This window comes from Patiria miniata, unplaced genomic scaffold, assembly GCF_015706575.1.
Source record: "Patiria miniata isolate m_02_andy unplaced genomic scaffold, ASM1570657v1 HiC_scaffold_5, whole genome shotgun sequence".
In the NCBI taxonomy this organism is placed as follows: domain Eukaryota; kingdom Metazoa; phylum Echinodermata; class Asteroidea; order Valvatida; family Asterinidae; genus Patiria; species Patiria miniata.
Genome location: NW_024037072.1, coordinates 34,091,005 through 34,111,000, shown reverse-complemented (window position 1 = coordinate 34,111,000; position 19,996 = coordinate 34,091,005). Strand labels below are relative to the sequence as shown.

General features: G+C 41.1%; 1 protein-coding gene across 1 annotated transcript; it reads right to left on the bottom strand.

Moving 5' to 3' along the window:
* Positions 1-5,730: 5,730 nt before the first annotated feature.
* LOC119741399 (CUB and sushi domain-containing protein 1-like) lies at positions 5,731-19,321 on the bottom strand. The gene is made up of 14 exons (XM_038217146.1): positions 19,309-19,321; positions 14,865-15,215; positions 14,243-14,347; positions 13,771-14,118; positions 12,537-12,644; positions 12,106-12,447; positions 11,118-11,225; positions 10,650-10,994; positions 10,226-10,333; positions 9,761-10,102; positions 8,249-8,320; positions 7,036-7,254; positions 6,689-6,788; positions 5,731-5,813 (listed from the first exon to the last, which is right to left on the bottom strand). The coding sequence occupies exons 1-14, from the start codon at positions 19,319-19,321 to the stop codon at positions 5,732-5,734; spliced, it is 2,643 nt and encodes an 880-aa protein (XP_038073074.1). The 3' UTR covers position 5,731.
* Positions 19,322-19,996: the final 675 nt, after the last annotated feature.

Below are 19,996 nucleotides of genomic sequence, written 5' to 3'. Positions count from 1 at the left end.
GTAAAAGACGCTATGTTATTAACCAGTTACGATATGGCCGAGCGACATAGACGAATTTGTTTACATAAAATCCGAGTCCAAAAACAGCCCTAAATACCTCTAATTATAACTACAAAATGCAAAAGGAAATGGCATACACTTACAGACAATGCTTTTACAGGTGACTACAGGGATGGCAGTTGATCGGGTGTCAATAAATGAGTTGCAAAATGCGGGAAACTTGCATAAATTTGTCATTAACGTTTTCATGAACATGTGAGAAAAACTGTCAATACGAAAAGCTCAATAGAGGGCGCTGTTTAAGAAAACTGGACAGACGGTCCAGAACACTCCCCGCTTGACGTCTTTAAGATGTCACTACTACAGGAACATATTTACAAAGTTCAGTCCTCTTTGGGTAGCAGCAGTACGACTTCTGCGATGGGTCTCACGTACTTCTTGGTGGTGCCTTGCGCGGTGACCTTCACTTCCACGGTGCGGACCTTCCCATCGTCTCCTGCGAAGGTGGAAGTAACTAGCGCCATGGGCCACTCGTTGCGGGCAACTTGCTTGTCTTTCAAGAGTACCAGGTCTCCCTCTTGAAGGTTGCGACGAGTTTCCGTCCACTTTCGCCGACTCTGTAAGGTGGGGAGGTACTCGTGGCTCCAGCGCGGGACCAGAACTTAATTGCTTGCGAGACTCTGCACTTGTCTCCACTGGCTCTTGAACAGGTCCTTGTCAGTGAAGTCTCCAGGAGGAGGAGGTGCGCACCAACCTTCTGGTTAAGTAGCTTGGCAGGTGTCAGCTAGATGAACGGTGAGTCGGGATCGGTAGAGACTGGAACCAGCGGTCTGGCATTGATGATTGCTGTAACTTCGGCTAAGAATGTGCACAGGACTTCATGGGTCAGGCAAGATTTGTTTTGTAGCAGCATGGAGTCGAGAATTCTACGTGCTACTCCAATCATCCGCTCCCAGGCACCTCCCATATGTGATGAGTGGGGTGGGTTGAATTCCCAAGTGCAGCCATGTTCGCTGAGGTAGCGTTGAACATCATTCGCCTGCTGCTGCTCCTTTCCAAGCTGTAACTCGTCACAGGCTCCCATATAAGCCCTTGGACAACACCGAATACAGTGGTTTTTTAAACTTTATTCAGACACTTTGTAAATAATATGTATTATTAAAGTATTTATTATTTAGGCTTAATTGTTTACTTTGAGAAGCAAATGAAAAAAAAAAAATAATACATGTATTTATTTGTTGAAGATGTGTCACTGTCAATAAAACAAAAAAAGACACTGACAATATTTTATCTGCTTCATATTTCTGCCATTTGTTGACCATCTTCATATACCCCCTCCCTCACGTGCAGGTCAACTGGGTCCCCAACCAACTCGGTCCCATGTATGCAGATCAGCAATCAGTGCCAGATCAAATATATTCCTCGGTCCCAAGGAACTTGGCCCCTGCGGAAGTATTTTTAGCACAAACAAAGGCTGAATACTTTTAAGATCTCTTGCATTTTGATCTGTCCTGTCCCTCAATGACTTGCTGGATCGTTTTCCCCCCTAAATTTTGCTCTTGACTCGAGACCCACACACACACACACACCCACATCCCTGTATTTGCCTGCAATTGGGGACCCCCTATTTTCCCTCTTTTGTTTGTATTCTAACTTTCAAGAAAGACCGCCCATATGTTTTGTAGGCCTACATGAATCCAAATTGGGAACCCCTCGGGAATTGAAATTGTCCTCTGTTGTTCAACGTCCCCTATATTGAATGCACAATCTCTTTGTTTGTGTTTTCCCACTGCTTGAGCTTACAACTATAATGACTGATTTGTTTTAACTATGGGTGGGGTGGGGCTAGTCACAATGAAAATATTTCTACTACAATAGGAGTATTATAGGACTAACTGAACACAATTTGGGAAAGCCTAAGCAGTAAGCGAGTTCATACAATGTCAGGGGTTTTTTGGTGGTTGTCACTTTATATGCATCTCGCTCTCGGGATAGGTGGGTAGGCATGGTAGGCCTACTGCCACCACAGATAATCTTCACTTTAAAAAAAATCTGGGCTAATCAGCTAATAATAGTTAGGCCTAGGCCTATAATAGTAATACCTAGCTAGGCCTTGTGTTAAGATTCAATCGGATTTTTTTAATTACTTACCAACATACCACAGGAAAACCAATGCCGACTTTGTAATATCTGTATGTGGATTTCCGGGGATTTGTCTTGGCCTCAACTCTGGACAAGGTCCAAGTTGCTGAATGAGAAGCTCAAATGTAGTTTTTTTCAAGCCGAAAGTGACTCTTGAAGTCCGTTGGTTCGTACTGCGGGACGGTGTACTCGACGTACTCCTCAACTTTTGGGACGTAGTCCCTACGATTTGTCAATAAATTTACAGTTACCTGGTCGTTTTGACATATTTGTCGATAATTTAGAGCAAATTCGTTTACTCTCTCGTCAATTGATCGCACTGCAATGATGCAGCTAATTAATTTCGATCGATGCCTCTCCATTTTCCTGATGAGCAGACGACGTGTTTACATTTCGCACTCTTTAAAGTTCCCGCTCAACAACCTTTGACCTATTATTTTCCCAGCATGCTTAGGTAAAAAACACCGCGGCGTTCGATTAGTCTCGTTTCGTGGCTTCCCCCGGGTGTTACCTCCAGGTAAACACGGGAAGCTAATCGAACGCACCCATTGTTGACTGCTGTGATGCGGGATGTGATGGTTTGAACGCCCGAGGGGCGCATAGAACCCAAAGCGAACCCGAACAGGGTGCTATGCGTCCCAAGGGTGTTCAATACGTCATAATGTCGCACATCACAACAGTCAACAATTATTGTTTTGCTATACCTCTGTCTTGGAGTAAACACAACAAACATGACACTCTAACATCAACTCACATGCATGTCGCTTGCATGCTCGAAACAGCTGATTGTCTGCTAATTCGCTGCTCCCACACGTGTGAAAACATGGTGAAAGTAGCATAGGTACCAATGGTACAAGCGTTTCACACTGCACCGATGTCATAGCACACTCACTGTTGGATATCACAGACGTGATATGAAATATACATGCGCTTTTGTAGCACTGGGAATTCGTAAATGGGGAGCCAGCCAAGTCCACGCTTCTAATTTGTTCGCTCAGCGCTGCACGGTTACCAGAGAATCCTGGATTTCCGGATTTTCTCCAAGGAAAATTCCCTAACTTGGAAAAAAAAATACAAGAATTTTGCTTTAGAAAAATCCCGAAGTGGTATCACTGATACGACTGATAACTGCACTCGATTTGCACTCCCGAGAACTGGGTCGCGTACCGAGTCCAAACCAACGAGTCCGTGCCAAATTTCGAGTACAGAGAATCGAGTACGGGCCGAGTCCAAATAATTTTCGAGTACTGATCGTCGAGTACGGGCCGAGTACTTGAGTGTACTCGAGTTGTACTCGAGTACAATTACGAGTACTCCAACACTGGCAGTAACACACCCGGGTTCACGTTTAATTGGCACCGTATTACGCTTTACCGACTTTTTCATCTTTTTTGCTTGTGGTATCTTAACCATGTTACGGTTTGGTGTAATTCGATTGCGTGCAATTGGTCACACTCTGCGCAACAAGTTGAATTATTAACTGGGCAACTGGGCCCACCGTTTTCGTGAGTAGCATCAGTGTTTACCTTTTATCTACCTGAATAACCTTTTATAAGCTATGACTTAAGGTGTTATGCTTGAGTATTATCCTAAATGAACCCAGAAGTGGAAAACATTGTCTTCTTTGTGTAATACCGCTACCGAGATTAACGAGCAATAAGACTACATTATGAAAGACATTTTATCCAATTCGTAACTAGGCTTTAATGTAATTAAACGGCTACAATATAATCATTAGGAGTTGTTATGCAGTCAATCGAAGTCAAGTCGTAGGTAGCAAAGGATGAACAATGACAAAACGAATGCTTTTGTCACTGCACAGTTATCAGCCCGCCGCGTCACTTCACCTGAAGACTTGTGATCATGTAAGAACTTGTAGGGACTTCCTTACACCCACGTCACTATTGGCAACTTAAAATACTTAACTGATTATACACAGTGGATGGGTAATCCGCCATTATGGTAAATACAGGGTGAGTCAAAAAAAAGCGGAACCCAAACCCCAAAAAGTATATTTCATAATTAAACAAATATGTGGCACCAAAAATAATAATGACTGGAAAGCCAATTTCATAAGCTACTTTTAGATGAAAATATTACTGAATTTACTTAATCCGTTCAAAGAATATCACAATTTCAATGACCCTAAAACCTGTCTCGTCCAAAAATGCAATTTCAAGAATTTTCGTCACAATTGTCTTCAAACATCACCAGCGATTAAACCACAGTTTAAAAGTTAAAAATATTCAACAAAGTCCTTTTGAAGGCCCGTCTTTCAAAAAAGTGGATTTTATAAATCATTGTTTGCCTAACCAGGGTTGTTTATAGAGATATTGTGTACTACACTTGTTGACAGTTGTTGAAACAAGTATTCTGTGTCATTTTCTTTGTTGTTCCAAACAGTCAAAACACACAATAAATTGCTTTTTTTTGGGCGAGACAGGTTTTAGGGTCATAGCGTTTAAATGGTGATATTCTTTGAATGGATTAAGCAATTTCAGTAATTTTTTCATCTAAAAGTAGCTTATGAAATTGGCTTTCAAGTCATTATTATTTTTGGTGCTACATATTTTTTTAAATATGAAATATATTTTTGGGGGTTTGGGTTCCGCTTTTTTTGACTCACCCTGTATGTTTTTTTTTTTTTTTTTTACAATATCACAGTTTTACGTAATAACCGCTACATTTTTGCCTCTTTCGTCAAAAGAAATTGATCTATCATAATAGAAAATAGAAGTTTAACACGCTACAGTATAAGCCGCTATTATAATAAATGATTTTGTGAATATAATATTATATCATATTTTATGTAAACAGCCGCTACCCTTTTTTGTATTATTTTTACATTAATTGATTATAAAGTTTAAAACGTACACGCTAAAGTAAGTGCACTTCACTAAACAGCACTGGGTATAGTGCTAGTTGCATTAATATTTCTATTTTACATTGTAAATGAGACCAACTATTGCCTACAAAATTGTAGTTTGGAAAGTCTAATAACAAAGACAAACACGCCTGAAACTATTATAATAAGCTTACGTGTAATTTGTAAATATTCAACATTGAACACAACGCCTTCTAGTGTCGGGAAATGGCACATACAAGGTATTCGCTGGTACCCACCGCCCTCAAGCAGGGCGATGGGGAGGGCTGGTCTCATTCACAACATATTGTGTGGCAAGCACAGGCGTCGCAAAGCATTGTGGGGAGCTTACTGCCTCAACCAATGCACGTACATTCTGTGCGCGCACATTTTGTAAGTACGGTTCATTACACCTATCCACTGTTGCCCTTCTTGCGCCGCAAAAATAGGAAATTTGTACACACAACACAGGGAAAATTCCCAGTGGTATATCTAGGGTTAAACTGTAAAAGACATCTGGGGTACACACAAAGGCAAATGATACATTTTTTTTCAATTCAACATTTTTTTTTGGGGGGGGGGGGAGGGGAGGGGGCAAGTAAATCCGTTTTGAGGCACGCGCCACCCTGCCCTCCCCACCCCCTCGTAGACGCCACTGCGAATGTCGCACACTCTGCATCTGCGGCTACAGTACCGGTGTTGGGTTTGTGTAACTATGTGCGTGGATCAGTCCTTGTAGGTATTGTAAGAAGACATCAGCGCAATATCCGGGGCCTGAACTGCTCTCTGGTTGTTGTTTTTCCTCCACCTAAAGCGAAGGAATGCATGAAAAAAAAGTTGTCATCAATTAAATATTTATCAACCACTGCTACTGCAGGTTGTTCCCCTTGACATTGCATGGGACATCTCTATAACGAAGTTGAATTAGTGTAATCATGCAATGCTCAGTTTCAATGTCGGTTTCTGTGGTGGAAAAAAAGTAGCTTATCTAAGTCTATAAACAGATCTGGCTGAACACGACTGAATTAAATGCCCAATTGGAAGATGGAACGCTTGCTTGTAAAAGTGAGGCCGATATCAAGGAGCTAAGAAGAGATGTGCTTAACAAGAATAGGTTACCAGCAAAAATCTCATGTCATGTTAATGCTGTTAACTGGTACGCTGCCAAGGGCGGATCCAGAACACACTTTTTTGGGAAGGGGCCAAAAAAATGTTGGACCCCCAAAAGTGGGTCCTTAAAAATTACGGCGTGAGGTTCGGGGACCGCTCAAGGGTCCTAAACAAATTGGATTCTAAATGCTCTTGTGGTGCGATCTGAGGCAATTTCTGACCAATTTAACCAATGTTTTGGTGGTGAACGCAGTGCCTGCCTTTATTGCAACGTCACATTGAAAAAATTGGGTTCGTTTTGGAGCCTTGGCCCCTGTTGCCCCCCGGATCCACCCTTGTACGCTGCCAGTGTCCGCTAAAAACATCACTCTCGTGCTCCGTCCCTCGAGCTGCCTCACTTTGCAACTCCTAACCGGCATATTCTCCTTCCCCTGTTTATATTTGTCACAGAAAAAAGGTTGAATTTAAACAAATTCTCTTTTCTTACGTTTCCTCCTTGTAAAGTGATGTCACCTCGAGTGGATTTAGCCTGACGGTTTGCAAATAGCACAGACATATAGAAAGTGAGCTCACCTTCTTCTGATGAGGAGGACAACAAGAAGCAGGATCACCACGAAGACAACTCCTCCGGCCGCTGCTCCCCCTGCTGCCTTCCCCACTAGCGTGTCATAAGCTTCAAATACAATAAAAATACAGTAGTTTTGCTCAGTCGGCACTTAGAACCCCAATGTACTAATCAGCCACCAACGTAAATACATTACTCGAATATCTTATAAGTTGCATGTTTATGCAGATCATAATTAAAATGTATTCTGATTGATATCCTTCGTGAGATGCTGTTCAATGATTGATGACTCAAAAGTAACACTGGCCCATGTGATACATTTTGTTGGATTGAGTCACACTTAATGATCTCGTACCTCTGGGATCATCTGCCGGAGAACACTTCACTGGTTTGCTGGACCAAGAGCCGTCTGATTGGCAGACGCGCTCCGCGTCGTGACGGTCGGTTCCCGTGACGACAAAGCCACCACTGCACGTAAAAGTGGCCACCTCGCCTGGTTGAAATGCGTGATCTTGCCCTTCGGCTATTGTCACGTGGTTCAATCTGGGTGGAGCCGAGCAGCCCTCGTCAACGACTGTTTAATGAAACAATACAAGATTTGCATTTAAACTGAAAAGTAAAACAGAGAGACACGAGCTTTTAGATTAGTATATTCTTAGCCCGGAACGAATCAAATAAATGAAATTGATATCAATATACTCATTTTCGATGGGGCCACAAATAACGCTGGCGACATGTGATACATTTTGTTAGATTGAGTCACATTCTGTTCTCTTACCTCTGGAAATAATGACTGTCGTCATCAGTGGCAAACACGTTCCAGATGCAATGTTCTTTGAGTGCATATGAACTGAGCTATGTGTTAAAACATTATTTTATTATTATTTAGGCACTTTTGGCAGCCACGTTCAGGTCATACAATGTAAAGATTAGCTAGTCAGTTGGGCGTAAACAAAAATTAGCCCTAACGAATCTTTAGCTTATTCAAGCAATAACTTGCCTAATTATGTGCCCATTCGACAAACCCATCTGGCACATTGACTTATGTTTGTTTTCATAAATGAGAGTGCAATAAAAAATTCCCAGTGGATTTTTCAGCTCGCCAGAGTAGTGTCATTATGACAAATAGCGCCCCCACACTATTCTGTCCCTGGGAAAATGGAAGTCACTATATGTATTTTGAAACTCTGTATGTAGGTTCCAGACCAATAAATACACCGCCCTAGACCTTAGTGATAATCAGCCGCACTTTTCAATAATCAGGACAAATACTCACAACTATCCTCAATTAAGCTTACCTCGTATTCGGCAACAGTAAGTTTAGGGCCCAGTTCCATCCAAATTTCACAGAAATGCAAGTTTGCGCTCCTGACCGCAAGCTTGCATTTCTGTGAAAGTTGGACGAACATTCTATTCTTCATGCACATGATTTCTTTACAAAACTCTGGCGGATTCAATACATTTCATATTTTCCCAGATTTGGCAAAAATGGAAAAGTGACGTATGCATTCATTGCAACGACGGACCAGGGACTCGACAGAAATGCGCCAGTTTTGTAGACCACTTACTTTTCGTTGCAGCGCGGCTGGTAGTCGTTGCAGTTGCGGTAGTAGTCGTTGCAGTTGGTATGGTCACAGTAGCTCCAATACAAACAGAAAGATAAAAACATTTATAACATGTTTGTTTTGCTTATTTGAGAGGTGATATGTGATGAAGTGATTTATATAATGGAGGGACGCTATTTTTTTTGTGTTGTCGAAATATATAGCCAGCACAAAACCAACCACTTGGATCAATTTTTCGAAACTGGGAGTTTTGGCTCATTGGAAAGTCAACTTAAGTAAGATGCCACCATGATATTCCAATAATCGTGGGAATCGGACAGTTATAGGTTTTTTTCAGTTCCAGCATCGAATTTATTTATTCATTTTTAAAGTTGTCATTAAAGTTTCCCAACATTGCTTCTCTTTTGATAGTATGGAATGCATTTCATTATTTAATTTTGTTTGGGTTTAGCAAGGGCCAACCCAGGTTTTGATTTTGCCTTTAGTTTTGTACCTTAATTTGGCTGGGCCATTCCCAGAGGGGGTGGCCGGGGGGGGGATTCAAACACCTGCTCCGACATGGGTACGGAAGCCCGTTAGGACCAGTACGTCTTTCTTTTTCACAGCGGTTCCTTTTTCTTTCACGCGCGGTGGTGCGTTTCTCTTTCATGGTAGCTATAGTCTCTCTTTCATAATGCGAGTCTCTCTCGTTCATGGAAGTTAGCCTCTCTGTCAGAACGTGTGTCTCTCATTAACTTGCGGTCGCTAGATAAGGGAGTCGCGGCCGCGAGATAATTAACTCGCGGCCGCGAGTTACTCACATCTAGAGAGAAATAGACCCCTGTGAAAAATGGACTTGACCCTTGAAAGAGAAAGGAATACGTTATAAAAGAGAGGCTATCTAGCATGAAATAGAGACAGGGGAGACACGTTATGAAAGAGAAACGCACCGCCCCGAAAGAGAAAGACGTACCTATCCCTTAAAGGCTTCCGTAGGCCTACATATTCTGTGAATTGCACATATTCCGTGCATTAAATGCTTGCATCAGAGAGGCTGAGGACACTTGCTTGGCTTGGCGGGCGGCGAATCTTTTTTCCCAAACGACATCCGTTTCCCATCTTCTGATTGGTCCATTTCCTGCATATCGAACACCTTGTTCTTCCCAACACAACCCAAAAATAGGCTTGACGTCTTGTGAGAAATGTTCCTTTCGTGTTGTATAGAAATACTTGAAGTACATGTATGTGTGACCCTCCAGCATCAATTTTTGGAAAGAATATAGTTATCGAACAATTTATAATTGTTTCCATTCCCATATTTCAAGCCTCGAGATTTTTGTAAAGTCAAATTCGTCCTTACAAGTTTCCAAAAAAGTCCTCAGCTACGACTCTAAATTAATTTACACTATGTCATCAATATTGTATTTATCAAAGACTACATCTCAATGCCTGGCAACTTTTGACTGATTTTACACTGGATCGAGGGTCACATGACCTGTGGTTATTAATGTTTAACTTCATTCACCGCGTTCTTACCAATTGATCCATAGCTTCGAGCTGATAGAGAAAAACCTTTTCTGTTTAGACTACCATCAGATGTGAACCTCAGCCACATGGCAATACCGGTTGAGGGCGTATCAGGCGGGAGCCTGCTCCCACTAAGACGGAGAACCCTAGTGGAGGAGTCGGTAGAGTTGCGGCCATTGCCAACCTCCAAATAATCAGAAAGGTACGTACGGAAAGTGTGGAAACTGATGATGATTCTCTGGCCCTCCGCTGCTTGGATAAGCCACTGGATGTCCAGACTGTCCTGGTAGTTGCTTGGATAGGATGGCGAGGTAATGTTGATTGACTGGTTTGCTGCAAGATAGATCAGCTCTGTGGAAGAACGTTACAGAAGATTGAATTGAGTGAGAAATGATGGCTTTATACAAGTAGGCAAACCAGTTGATTTCACGTTGCATTTGAATTCCATTCATCGAGTTTAGTGATAGTCCTTACCTATTTCACACCTCGTGCCTTCAAACCCATCGAGACATTCACAGTTGAAGCCAGACCTCCCCACTGGTTGACACGTCCCGCTGTTCAGACAAGAGTTCAATATACAGCCTATGGTTGTAACAAGTGAAAAATAAACCAAAGCAACTATAAATATGTTTTCGGGTAATTACGACACCAGTAACATCAAGCATTATCCCAGCAAACACAGAACGTTCAAAAAAACATCGTGGTAGGTTTTACATACGTTACCTACGTTTTCGTCCAAATAGTGTTCCTTCGTTTTGAAAGAACGTAGTACGGCAGCAACTTTGAAACTGCTCATTGCCAAATGAGAAGATCTGCACAATGCGCAACATTTAATGATTTGGCACTGAAGGGTCACATGTGGTTATTAATGTGTTTACTTCCTTCACCGTGCTCTTACCAATTGATCCATGATAGCTTCGAGCTGATAGAGAAAAGCCTCTTCCAATGCCAATAGCACCAGATGTGAACCTTAGCCACATGGCATTGCCGGTTGAGAGTGTAACAGGCGGGAGACGGCTCCCACTTCTACGGAACACCGTAGTGGAGGAGACAGTAGATTTTCGTCCATTGCCAACCTCCAAAAAATCATAGTACAGCGTGTCGAAATCGTGGAATCTGAGGATGATTTTCTGGTCATCCGCTGCTTGGATAAGCCACTGGATGTCCAGATTGTTCTCGTAGTACCATGGATAGGATGGCGAGGTAATATTGATTGACTGGTTTGCTGCAAGATATATCAGCTCTGTGGAAGAACATTACAGCAGATTGAATTGAGTGAGAAATGATGGCTTTATACAGTAAGCCAATCAATTAATTTTACGTTTCATTATTTTGAAATTCCATTCATCGAGTTTATAATCCTTACCTATTTCACACCTTGTGCCTTCAAACCCGCCGGGACACTCACAGTTGAAGCCAGACTTCCCCACTGGTTGACACGTCCCGCGGTTCAAACAAGAGTTCAATATGCAACCTAAAGTTGCAACCAGAGAAAAAAAATAAACTAGTAATGTGTTTTCAGGTAATTAGAATACCGCTAAGTGAAGTATTTTTCCTGTTGTGTTCACAACCAGTCACTTGGATGAATTTTTGGAAATGGGACTTTAGTCTCAAGGGAAATGACAGTGAGTAAGTTTTCAATGATATAGAAAATGGGAATCGGACAGATTATTTTTTTCCCTTTTTTTTACCAAAATCAAGGGGGGGGGGGCAACTTTTTATAAACAAACTTGTTGATCAGGTTTCCTAAATAACTGTTCAGCTTCGCACGTTTTTATAAAGCAATCAAAATGAAATTTGGAATATACATTTGTATAAACTTTGTCCTTTTATTTTCACTGTTTCATGAGACTTTATTATTCCGCTTAGTTGCACTGAGAGAAAAGTAAACTAACTTGCGATTTTTAATGTGTTTTCAGGGAATTACGACACCGGTAACAAGAAAAACTATCTTTCGTGTTGTGTGGAAATATTTGAAGTGAATGTACGTGTGACGCTACAACATCAATTTTGGAAATGGGATTTCGGGCTTATTGGAAAGGACATTGAGTAAGCTTCCACTGATGAATATGGTTATCGGACAATTTATAATTATTTAAATTCTTGAATTTCAGTCCTCGATTTTTTTTTTACATCTACAAATTGTATAAATTGTTCATTTGTATAAAGCAGTCAAAAGGACATTTGAAATTCGCATATTCCAATTTTCTAATATTTATTTACAATTATGTTATTAAAATTGTATATATCATGGACCACATCTCAATTTGATGTAGCTTAGCACTTTTGACCAATTTTGCACTGGATGGTCAAATGTGGTTATCAATGTTTAACTTCATTCACCGCGCTCTTACCAATTGCTCCAATGCTTCGAGCTGATAGAGAAAAACCTTTGCTGTTTTCACTACCATCAGTTGTGAACGTTAGCCACATAGCATTGCCAGTTGAAAGCGTATCAGGCGGGAGAACGTTCCCACCCCTACGGAAGACCGTAGTGGAGGAGTCGGTAGAGGCGAGGCCATTGCCAACCCCCACAATATCATGATACCACGTGTTGAAATCGTAGAAAGTGAGGATGATGCTAAAGTCCTCCGCTGTTTGGATAACCCATTCGATGTCCAGATTGTTCTGGTAGTTGCTTGGATAGGATGGCGAGGTTATGTTGATTGACTGGTTTGCCGCAAGATTGATCAGCTCTGTGGAAGAACATTACAGCAGATTGAATTGAGTGAGAAATGATGGCCTTATACTGTTGAGATTCTAAAGATCGAGTTTTAATACTTACCTTTTTTACACCTTGTGCCTCCAACCCCATCGGGACATTCACATTTGAAGCCAGACCTACCCACTGGATGACACGTCTTGTTGTTCAGACAAGAGTTCATTATACAGCCTATAGTTGTAACGAGAGAAAAAAAAAATATACAAAATCAACTATCATTGTGTTCTCAGGTTATTATGAATCCAGTAACATCTAGACTTGGTGCCAAGTCGGTAATTGGCTTACGTGCGGTTACTGTCTCTACGCACGCAAAATATCGTTGCAAATCGCCTAGTCTGGTTAACAAACCAAATGATGGTGACTATTATGTTGTGATCAATTACCGACTTGGAGAAAAAGTCTTTAGTTTTGTACACATTATGGGAGTATTTTGAATTGCTAGCGAATTATATGCGAGCACTCTGATTGGATTCAGATTCCAGAGTGTATTCTAGGCCGCCACGGAAGATCATTGTCATTGGTTCTAGTACTACAATGATTCATTTTATATCTATGCACAATTGACCAAGCTGAGTGTTTTGGTCGTTAAAACGTCGCCAGATGTGCAACATAATCCCTGGCGTATTGAGAAGAACTCCCTATGTAACTGAATGAATGAGTCCTCATTTGCATAGCGGTGCGCCATTGGATCTAACCGCAAAAAAATGCATTGCATATGTATTGCTCTGCTTTAACAGTGCGAGAACATAATCGTCAAGTCGTTAGATATGTCGCAACCGGCCGATTACGTACTAGTCTTATACCAGCCGCGCCGATGTTGTTCGACTGAAGTTCAGGGACAAAATATAACGAATTGTCATCATGTCTAATAACATCTAGCAATATCTTTCGTGTTTTGTGGAAATAGTTTGATGTCGTGACCCTCCAGCACAAAATCAGTCACTTGGGATCGATTTTTGGAAACTGGAATTTGGAAAGAACATCGAGTAAATTTCCGATGATATACAATAACCATGGGACCATTATTTAAGCATTTTCGGTTCACAAACTGCAAGCATCGATTTTTTTTCAAAGTTTCCCAAATAAGCTCCTCAGTTACGCGCCTTTCTGTAAATCAATACAAATGAAATATGGAATAAACATTTATCAGTTTTCTTAAGTTTATTTACACCATTTCATCAATATTATATTAATCATACACTTCATTTCAAAATGTGGCCTTGCAACTCTTGACTGGTTTTGCACAGGAAGGTTACGTGTGGTTCTAAATGTGTAACCTCATTCACCGCGATCTTACCAATCATCGGTCCAACGCTTCGAGCTGACAGAGAAAAATTTGTACTGAACAAACCACGATAAGATGTGAACCTCAGCCACATGACATTGCCAGTTGAGGGCGTATCAGACAGGAAAATGTTCCCATGCAAACGGATGATCGTTGTAGAGAAGTTGGTCCAATCGATACCATCCCCGGCACTCAGACGGTCGCAACAATTCTCCGTATTGAAAGCGTGGAAACTGAGGATGATTCTCTGGTCCTCCGCTGTTTGGATGACCCACTGGATGTCCAGACTGTCCTGGTAGTTGCTTAGAAAGGATGGCGAGGTAATGTTGATTGACTGGTTTGCCGCAAGATTGATCAGCCCTGTGGTAGAACATTAAAGCATATTGACTTGAGTGAGAAATGATGGCTTTATACAGGTAAGCCAATCAGTTGATTTCATGTTGCATTTGAAATTCCATACATCGAGTTTAGTGATAGTCCTTGCCTGTTTCGCATCTCGTTCCTTCAAACCCATCTAGACATTCACAGTTGAAGCCAGATCTCCCCACTGGTTGACACGTCCCGCTCAGACAAGAGTTCAATACACAACCTACAATTGTAACAAGAGAAAAATAAACCAAAGCAACTAATGTGTTTTCAGGTAAAAGACACCAGTAACATCAAGCAATATCTTTCGTGCTGTGTATGTGACCCTTCGGGACAGAACCAGTCACTTGGATCAATTTTTGGAAATGAGATTTTTTGCTCACCGGAAAGGACATTGTGTAAGTTTCTAATGGTATAGAAATTGGGAATCGGACAGTTATAATTATTTCAAGTTCCAAAATTTCAGGCCTCGAAAAGTTTTTACAAATCTACAAATTCGTCGTTAACGTTTCTAAACTAAGCTGCTCTGTAATTACGCGCATTAATTTTCTGTACATCAATCAAAGTAAAATTTGGAGTATACATTTATCGAATTTCTTAAATCTATTAACACAATTTGTTCAATATTCTATTTATCATAAATAACATCTCAATGTGTGGCCTTCCGACTTCTGACTGGTTTTGCACTGGAGGGTCACACATGGTTATATAATGTTTAACTTCGTTCACCGTGCTCTTACCAACTGATCCATAGCTTCGAGCTGATAGAGAAAAGCCACTTCTGGTGGCAGTACTATCAGATGTGAACCTAAGCCACATGGCATTGCCGGCTGAGAGCGTATCAGGCGGGAGACTGCTCCCACTCGACCTGAAGATCCTTGTAGAGTAGTTTGCAGAATCCATACCGTCCCCGACACTCAGATGGTCGCAACAACTCTCCGTGCTGAAAGCTTTGAAACTGAGGAGGATTCTAAAGTTCTCCGCTGTTTGGATAACCCACTGGATGTCCTGATTGTTCTGGTAGTTGCTTGGATAGGATGGCGAGGATATGATGGCTGAATCGTTTGCCGCGACTTTGATGAGGTTCGGCTCTGTGGTAGAATACACAAATGGTTTATGGTAAGCAATGGTGGCTTTATTTTGATATTGCCAATCAATTCTAATGCTGTTGCATTCAAAATTATATGATCAAGTTAAATGAAGCTATAAGCATTACACGTAGCTTCACATCTTGTGCCTACAAACCCAGCAGGACATGCACAGTTGAAGCACCTTTCCTGAAGTTTCAACCATTATTTTGGGTTTATGTTATTTTATCTATTTTTTCTTCTCAATCTTATATCTTCTTTGTTAGATGCTCTGACATATTTACTGTTTGCCTTTCAAACACCAATGATAAATCTGTGATTTGTTAAGGGTCCCTTAAATGAGTTTCACTGCAAAACTTGGTGTTTTGTAGATACCCTAATTGATACCGACATTGTAGCTCGAGACACAATTGAAGCTAGTCCAACAGTCCAGCGGCTCACAGCCAATTTTGGGCGGGAGACATAGTGACACGCCGGATTAAAACACCTTTTATAGCCTTGACCAATGCTATCTACTTCTTCCCTGAACGAGTGGACGTCCAGCTTATAGGACAATACTTTGTCCGACGTGACGATAATTTTCAATTTTGACCCCTGCGTGACCCTGGTTTGGCCTTAGTTGACCCCTACAAAGAAACGAAGGGGTGGTTATGAGAAGAACAAAACGGTTTTTTGCTTTCTATATACGTTGATGAATTTTAAAAGGGGGTTTGACTTCCGCCAAGAAGGAGACTACGAAACAAATAAACCAGCTTTCCCCACTGTCTGTACGTATATCTCGGGATGACCTTCTTGCAGGAAGCTGTCACTTTGTGTAAAGACAGCGTCGGTATGTGAAGGCAAGCAAGGGGATCGTCAGTGTTGTAGTCGAGTACTTTTTTCCGAGTACCGAGTACTGCCGAGAGCGAGTACGAGTACGCTAAAAAAAAAAGTACTCGTTACTTTACAACACTGGTGATCGCTGAGGCTAGTGTGCACGGCGATGTGCCGTGACAAGTAGGCCTTAAACCTAACAGGGCCGGAGTGGGACTTTTTCCACGATACCCTTGCAAAACAAAATGGTCCCGACCCGAGCTTTTCTGACTTTTTAGCCTCGAGTCTTGCGCATCTTTTGATACCAAAAATATAAAATTCCGACCATGGGTTGCTGCACAGCGATTTTTTTCTGCGCTGCGCGCCGTGAAAACTGAAGTTTCCCATATATGTAGTGTACCCAAAGCAGAATTACCATTGGTGCATATGGATAATTTTAATCAAACTTAGCCATAATTTCAAAACTCTTCAACCTTTAGTCATGACATTTCTTGGGTATGTTCATATTAAGTTGTTCTATGCATGTACCAAGTTTCATAATTGCTCGTCACTCAACGGCCGAGACCCCCCCCCCCGGCTGTCAGATGGTCAAAATAACCAGGCCCCTTTAGGGTTAATACGGGAACCGGACAAATCAGCCTAAAATTACTGAACTGTATGGTAGTGGCCTCACACTCCTTCGGGGAAGAAGTAGACAGCCTTGGTAAGGGTTGTAGTTTCAAAAATACATGGTCCAAAGTTCACCTGAAATCTTGTTGGATGGAATCTACATTTGTACGAGTTATTCATATGCGTGATCGTGCACACGCACACACAACATCGCTATGACGAACAGGGTCGGTCGCATATCAATAGGGGTTCTTACAAAAAAAATAGTCTGCGGAACACAATAACTAACAAGTGGTTCGCCGAATTGCGTATGTCGCCCTTTTTTTCGGCGGGTTGATCTCTATATTTTTTGTGTTCTTAAAAAAAAGGCGAAGTTAATTGTTTGTATTTTTAAACAAGCCTGAAATGACTACTAGATGACATTTGACCTCCAATTGCGGAAGAGTCGTAAAGAACCCCCCATCCAAGAATCACTCCATCCGAGTTACCCTAAAATCCATCAAATTCTGTACACAAAGAAATGTTTGAAGCGTATTTCAACAAGGACCCCTAATGACCCCTATATGACCTTTGACCTCAGCAATCCGATGCAGAATTGTGTCTTCCCACCCAAGGGTCACGGCATCAAAGTTTCATCAAAATCCATGTAAGTCTGTAGAAGTTATAAATGCTTTTTTTCAAAACTGACACCGTGAGAATCCGCACCAAGAAAACTGAATACTTCACATCAGCCATAGAGAAAAAGCAACACATCCATATTTATGAAAAAAAAAGGTTAAGGGGGTTCTTAAAGATTAAAATGAGGATCGTGATAACCAGCGGTTGAGTGTACGATTAGCCCAAGTTGCTTCGGTGAGCTAATCGAGCGCACCCCATAGATCAATGTTTGCTCGACTAAACTGGGTGCCATCTTCTGAAAAAGTTAAGTGTAAAATGTCCATTTTGGTTTTTAAATGTGTAAAAAAATTATTCCTTAATACATAACGAATCTTTTCACACCATTTACACAATTCGTGAAACAAGACAATCAACTAACAAGGCCTTGAAAGTTCCTTTAGCCAAAAAGGAATGCTATGCCAAAAGTTTCGCAGTGAGTTGTGCGAATATTATGTAATAATTTGCATGAACTACTCAGAACTATAGATTCCTTAAGTACATTTAAATCAGAACTACGCAAAGCCATAAGTGAGTGATATTTAGTTCAAAATACGCTGATCTACGGAGTTATATAGGCGTTTTTTTTTTCGAAAGGGTTTTTGTGGGGTTTTCGCCCATCCCGTGATCAGTAATTTATGCCTTATATAAAGATGAATGTCTAAAATATGTACAGTGTATTTAGCTTGTGTTTAATATTTCTGAGATATATGTACTTGTATTTGTTGTTATTAATGTTAGTCGTATGTTTCACCAATTTACTTTTCCTCGTGAATTTAACTTTACTTAACATTATTTAATAATTTGTTATGCATGCAGGCTCCAATGGAAACCAGTTTTTAACTGTTTGGGCACACCCGGGTAAAGAAATGGAATTTATAAATAAATGTAGTGAGACGTCTTTTGCGAGGCACCGTGCAATTGGCGCACGGCCCAGAAAAATGTATATAAACGCCTGCACTCAGTGCGTGAACGCGCGAATATCAGCCCTTTTCTGCATGCACACCAAAAGTGTGAGTATCGTGTGCATAGATTTGTGCTTAAAATCCAACATTTAGTTTCAAATGCGCAAAATTTGTATTTTCTTTACATTCTAATGTCATAATGCACATTCTCTGCTACTTCTAGGTTTCAGTGTGTTTCATGTTGCCAAAAGGAGTGATTTCGGGGTTGATTAGTCATCGTAATCTCAAACTTTTAATCACCGTGTGTCGCATGTTGATTTATTACAATACGACTGTTTCATGTCAGGTGCAATTTGGAGGCCTAGTTCACAACACAGCCGTACACTGGCCAGGCGTTCGGGGAACCGGGGCAACTTTAGAAATACAAACTGTGTGATATAATTTATCATAGGCAACTTTATTACAATTTATAGAGCTGGAAATTGAATCTTATATGCTCTTTGTAACACTTGTTCTGTGAGTTTAGATTGAGACTTAGATCCAGAACTATTGTTATTTATTTTGTAAACAAGTAATCTGTAACAAGTTCATGAGACCAAACATAATGTGCTTCCTGTTTGATTCTTTCTGTTTGTCTTGATTTGTCCTTGGCGTCCTTAAAGGGAATATACATCATTTGCTTTTGCTGTAAATGCTATAAAAACCAAGAAAAACAATCATTTTCCTGTAGTCTGGTTCCCTGACTCCGTTGAAGAAGAAACTGAGCAGTTTACATACATTGGGGAATTGTAAGGTCAGGGAAACCAGTCTAGCTGGCTTGTACCTGTTCATAGGTGTGTAATCGATTGCAAACAAGTGCGATGGTCAACTGGGGCCAGTATATGAAAAAAGCCAGTTTTTTCCAATGCTGGTCGGGCCGATCAGCGTTGGAAATTGATACAAAAATACCACCTTTCTTGAAAATGACAGTATACGAGGTGCCATGATTTTACAGGATGCTTTACACTGTCATTCACTAACAGTCCAGCAAGGTATTTCAAAATGATTTGGTAGTTTTATTTTTTGATGTTTGCAAATGTTGTATTTTCCCTTTAAATCTAATCATGTGAGCGTACCTCCGTAATGCATGCGGATACCGCTACATAAATAAATGGTCAATGCTGATTGTTCGATGCTGACTTTCCGGTACCCGGACGTAGGCCAGATCACGTGATTGGTGTATGTGCCCTATCGTCTGAACTGCTTAAACAAATGGGGGTGATAGAATATACAATCCCGAACAAAAACAAACATTACAACTTACCGTCATTTGCTAGCATTATGGACGGCAGAAGCAGCATAAGTCCAGTAAAAACACCAAACGCCTTGCTTGGGAAACGTAGCATTGTGGATGAGGTTTCCAGCAATTAATGGAATAGACCAGCAACCTACCGGTAACACTTATTACGTGGTCGCGATGAAATAGCAACCTGAAACAAATAGAATCGCAAGATAAGGGCCGGAGCCGTATCATAAGTCCGATGCCTCATAGGTCTGACGCCTCATAAGTCCGAAATTTCGGAATTATGAGGCGTCGGACTTATAGGGCATACAATTTATTTATTCCGCCTCATAGGTCCGTCGCCTCATAAGTCCTAAGGGTCAATTTTCAGTTCCATCGCAACCCCATCAGTCTTTCATTTTTCACATAGCTTCGATTCGCTTTTGCCGTAAAATAGGCTTGTACAAAGATGGAGTCCGGCCACGAATCTTGTTGCTCCAAAACCGACGATTCCCATCTAAATTGGTCCATTATATTCAGAC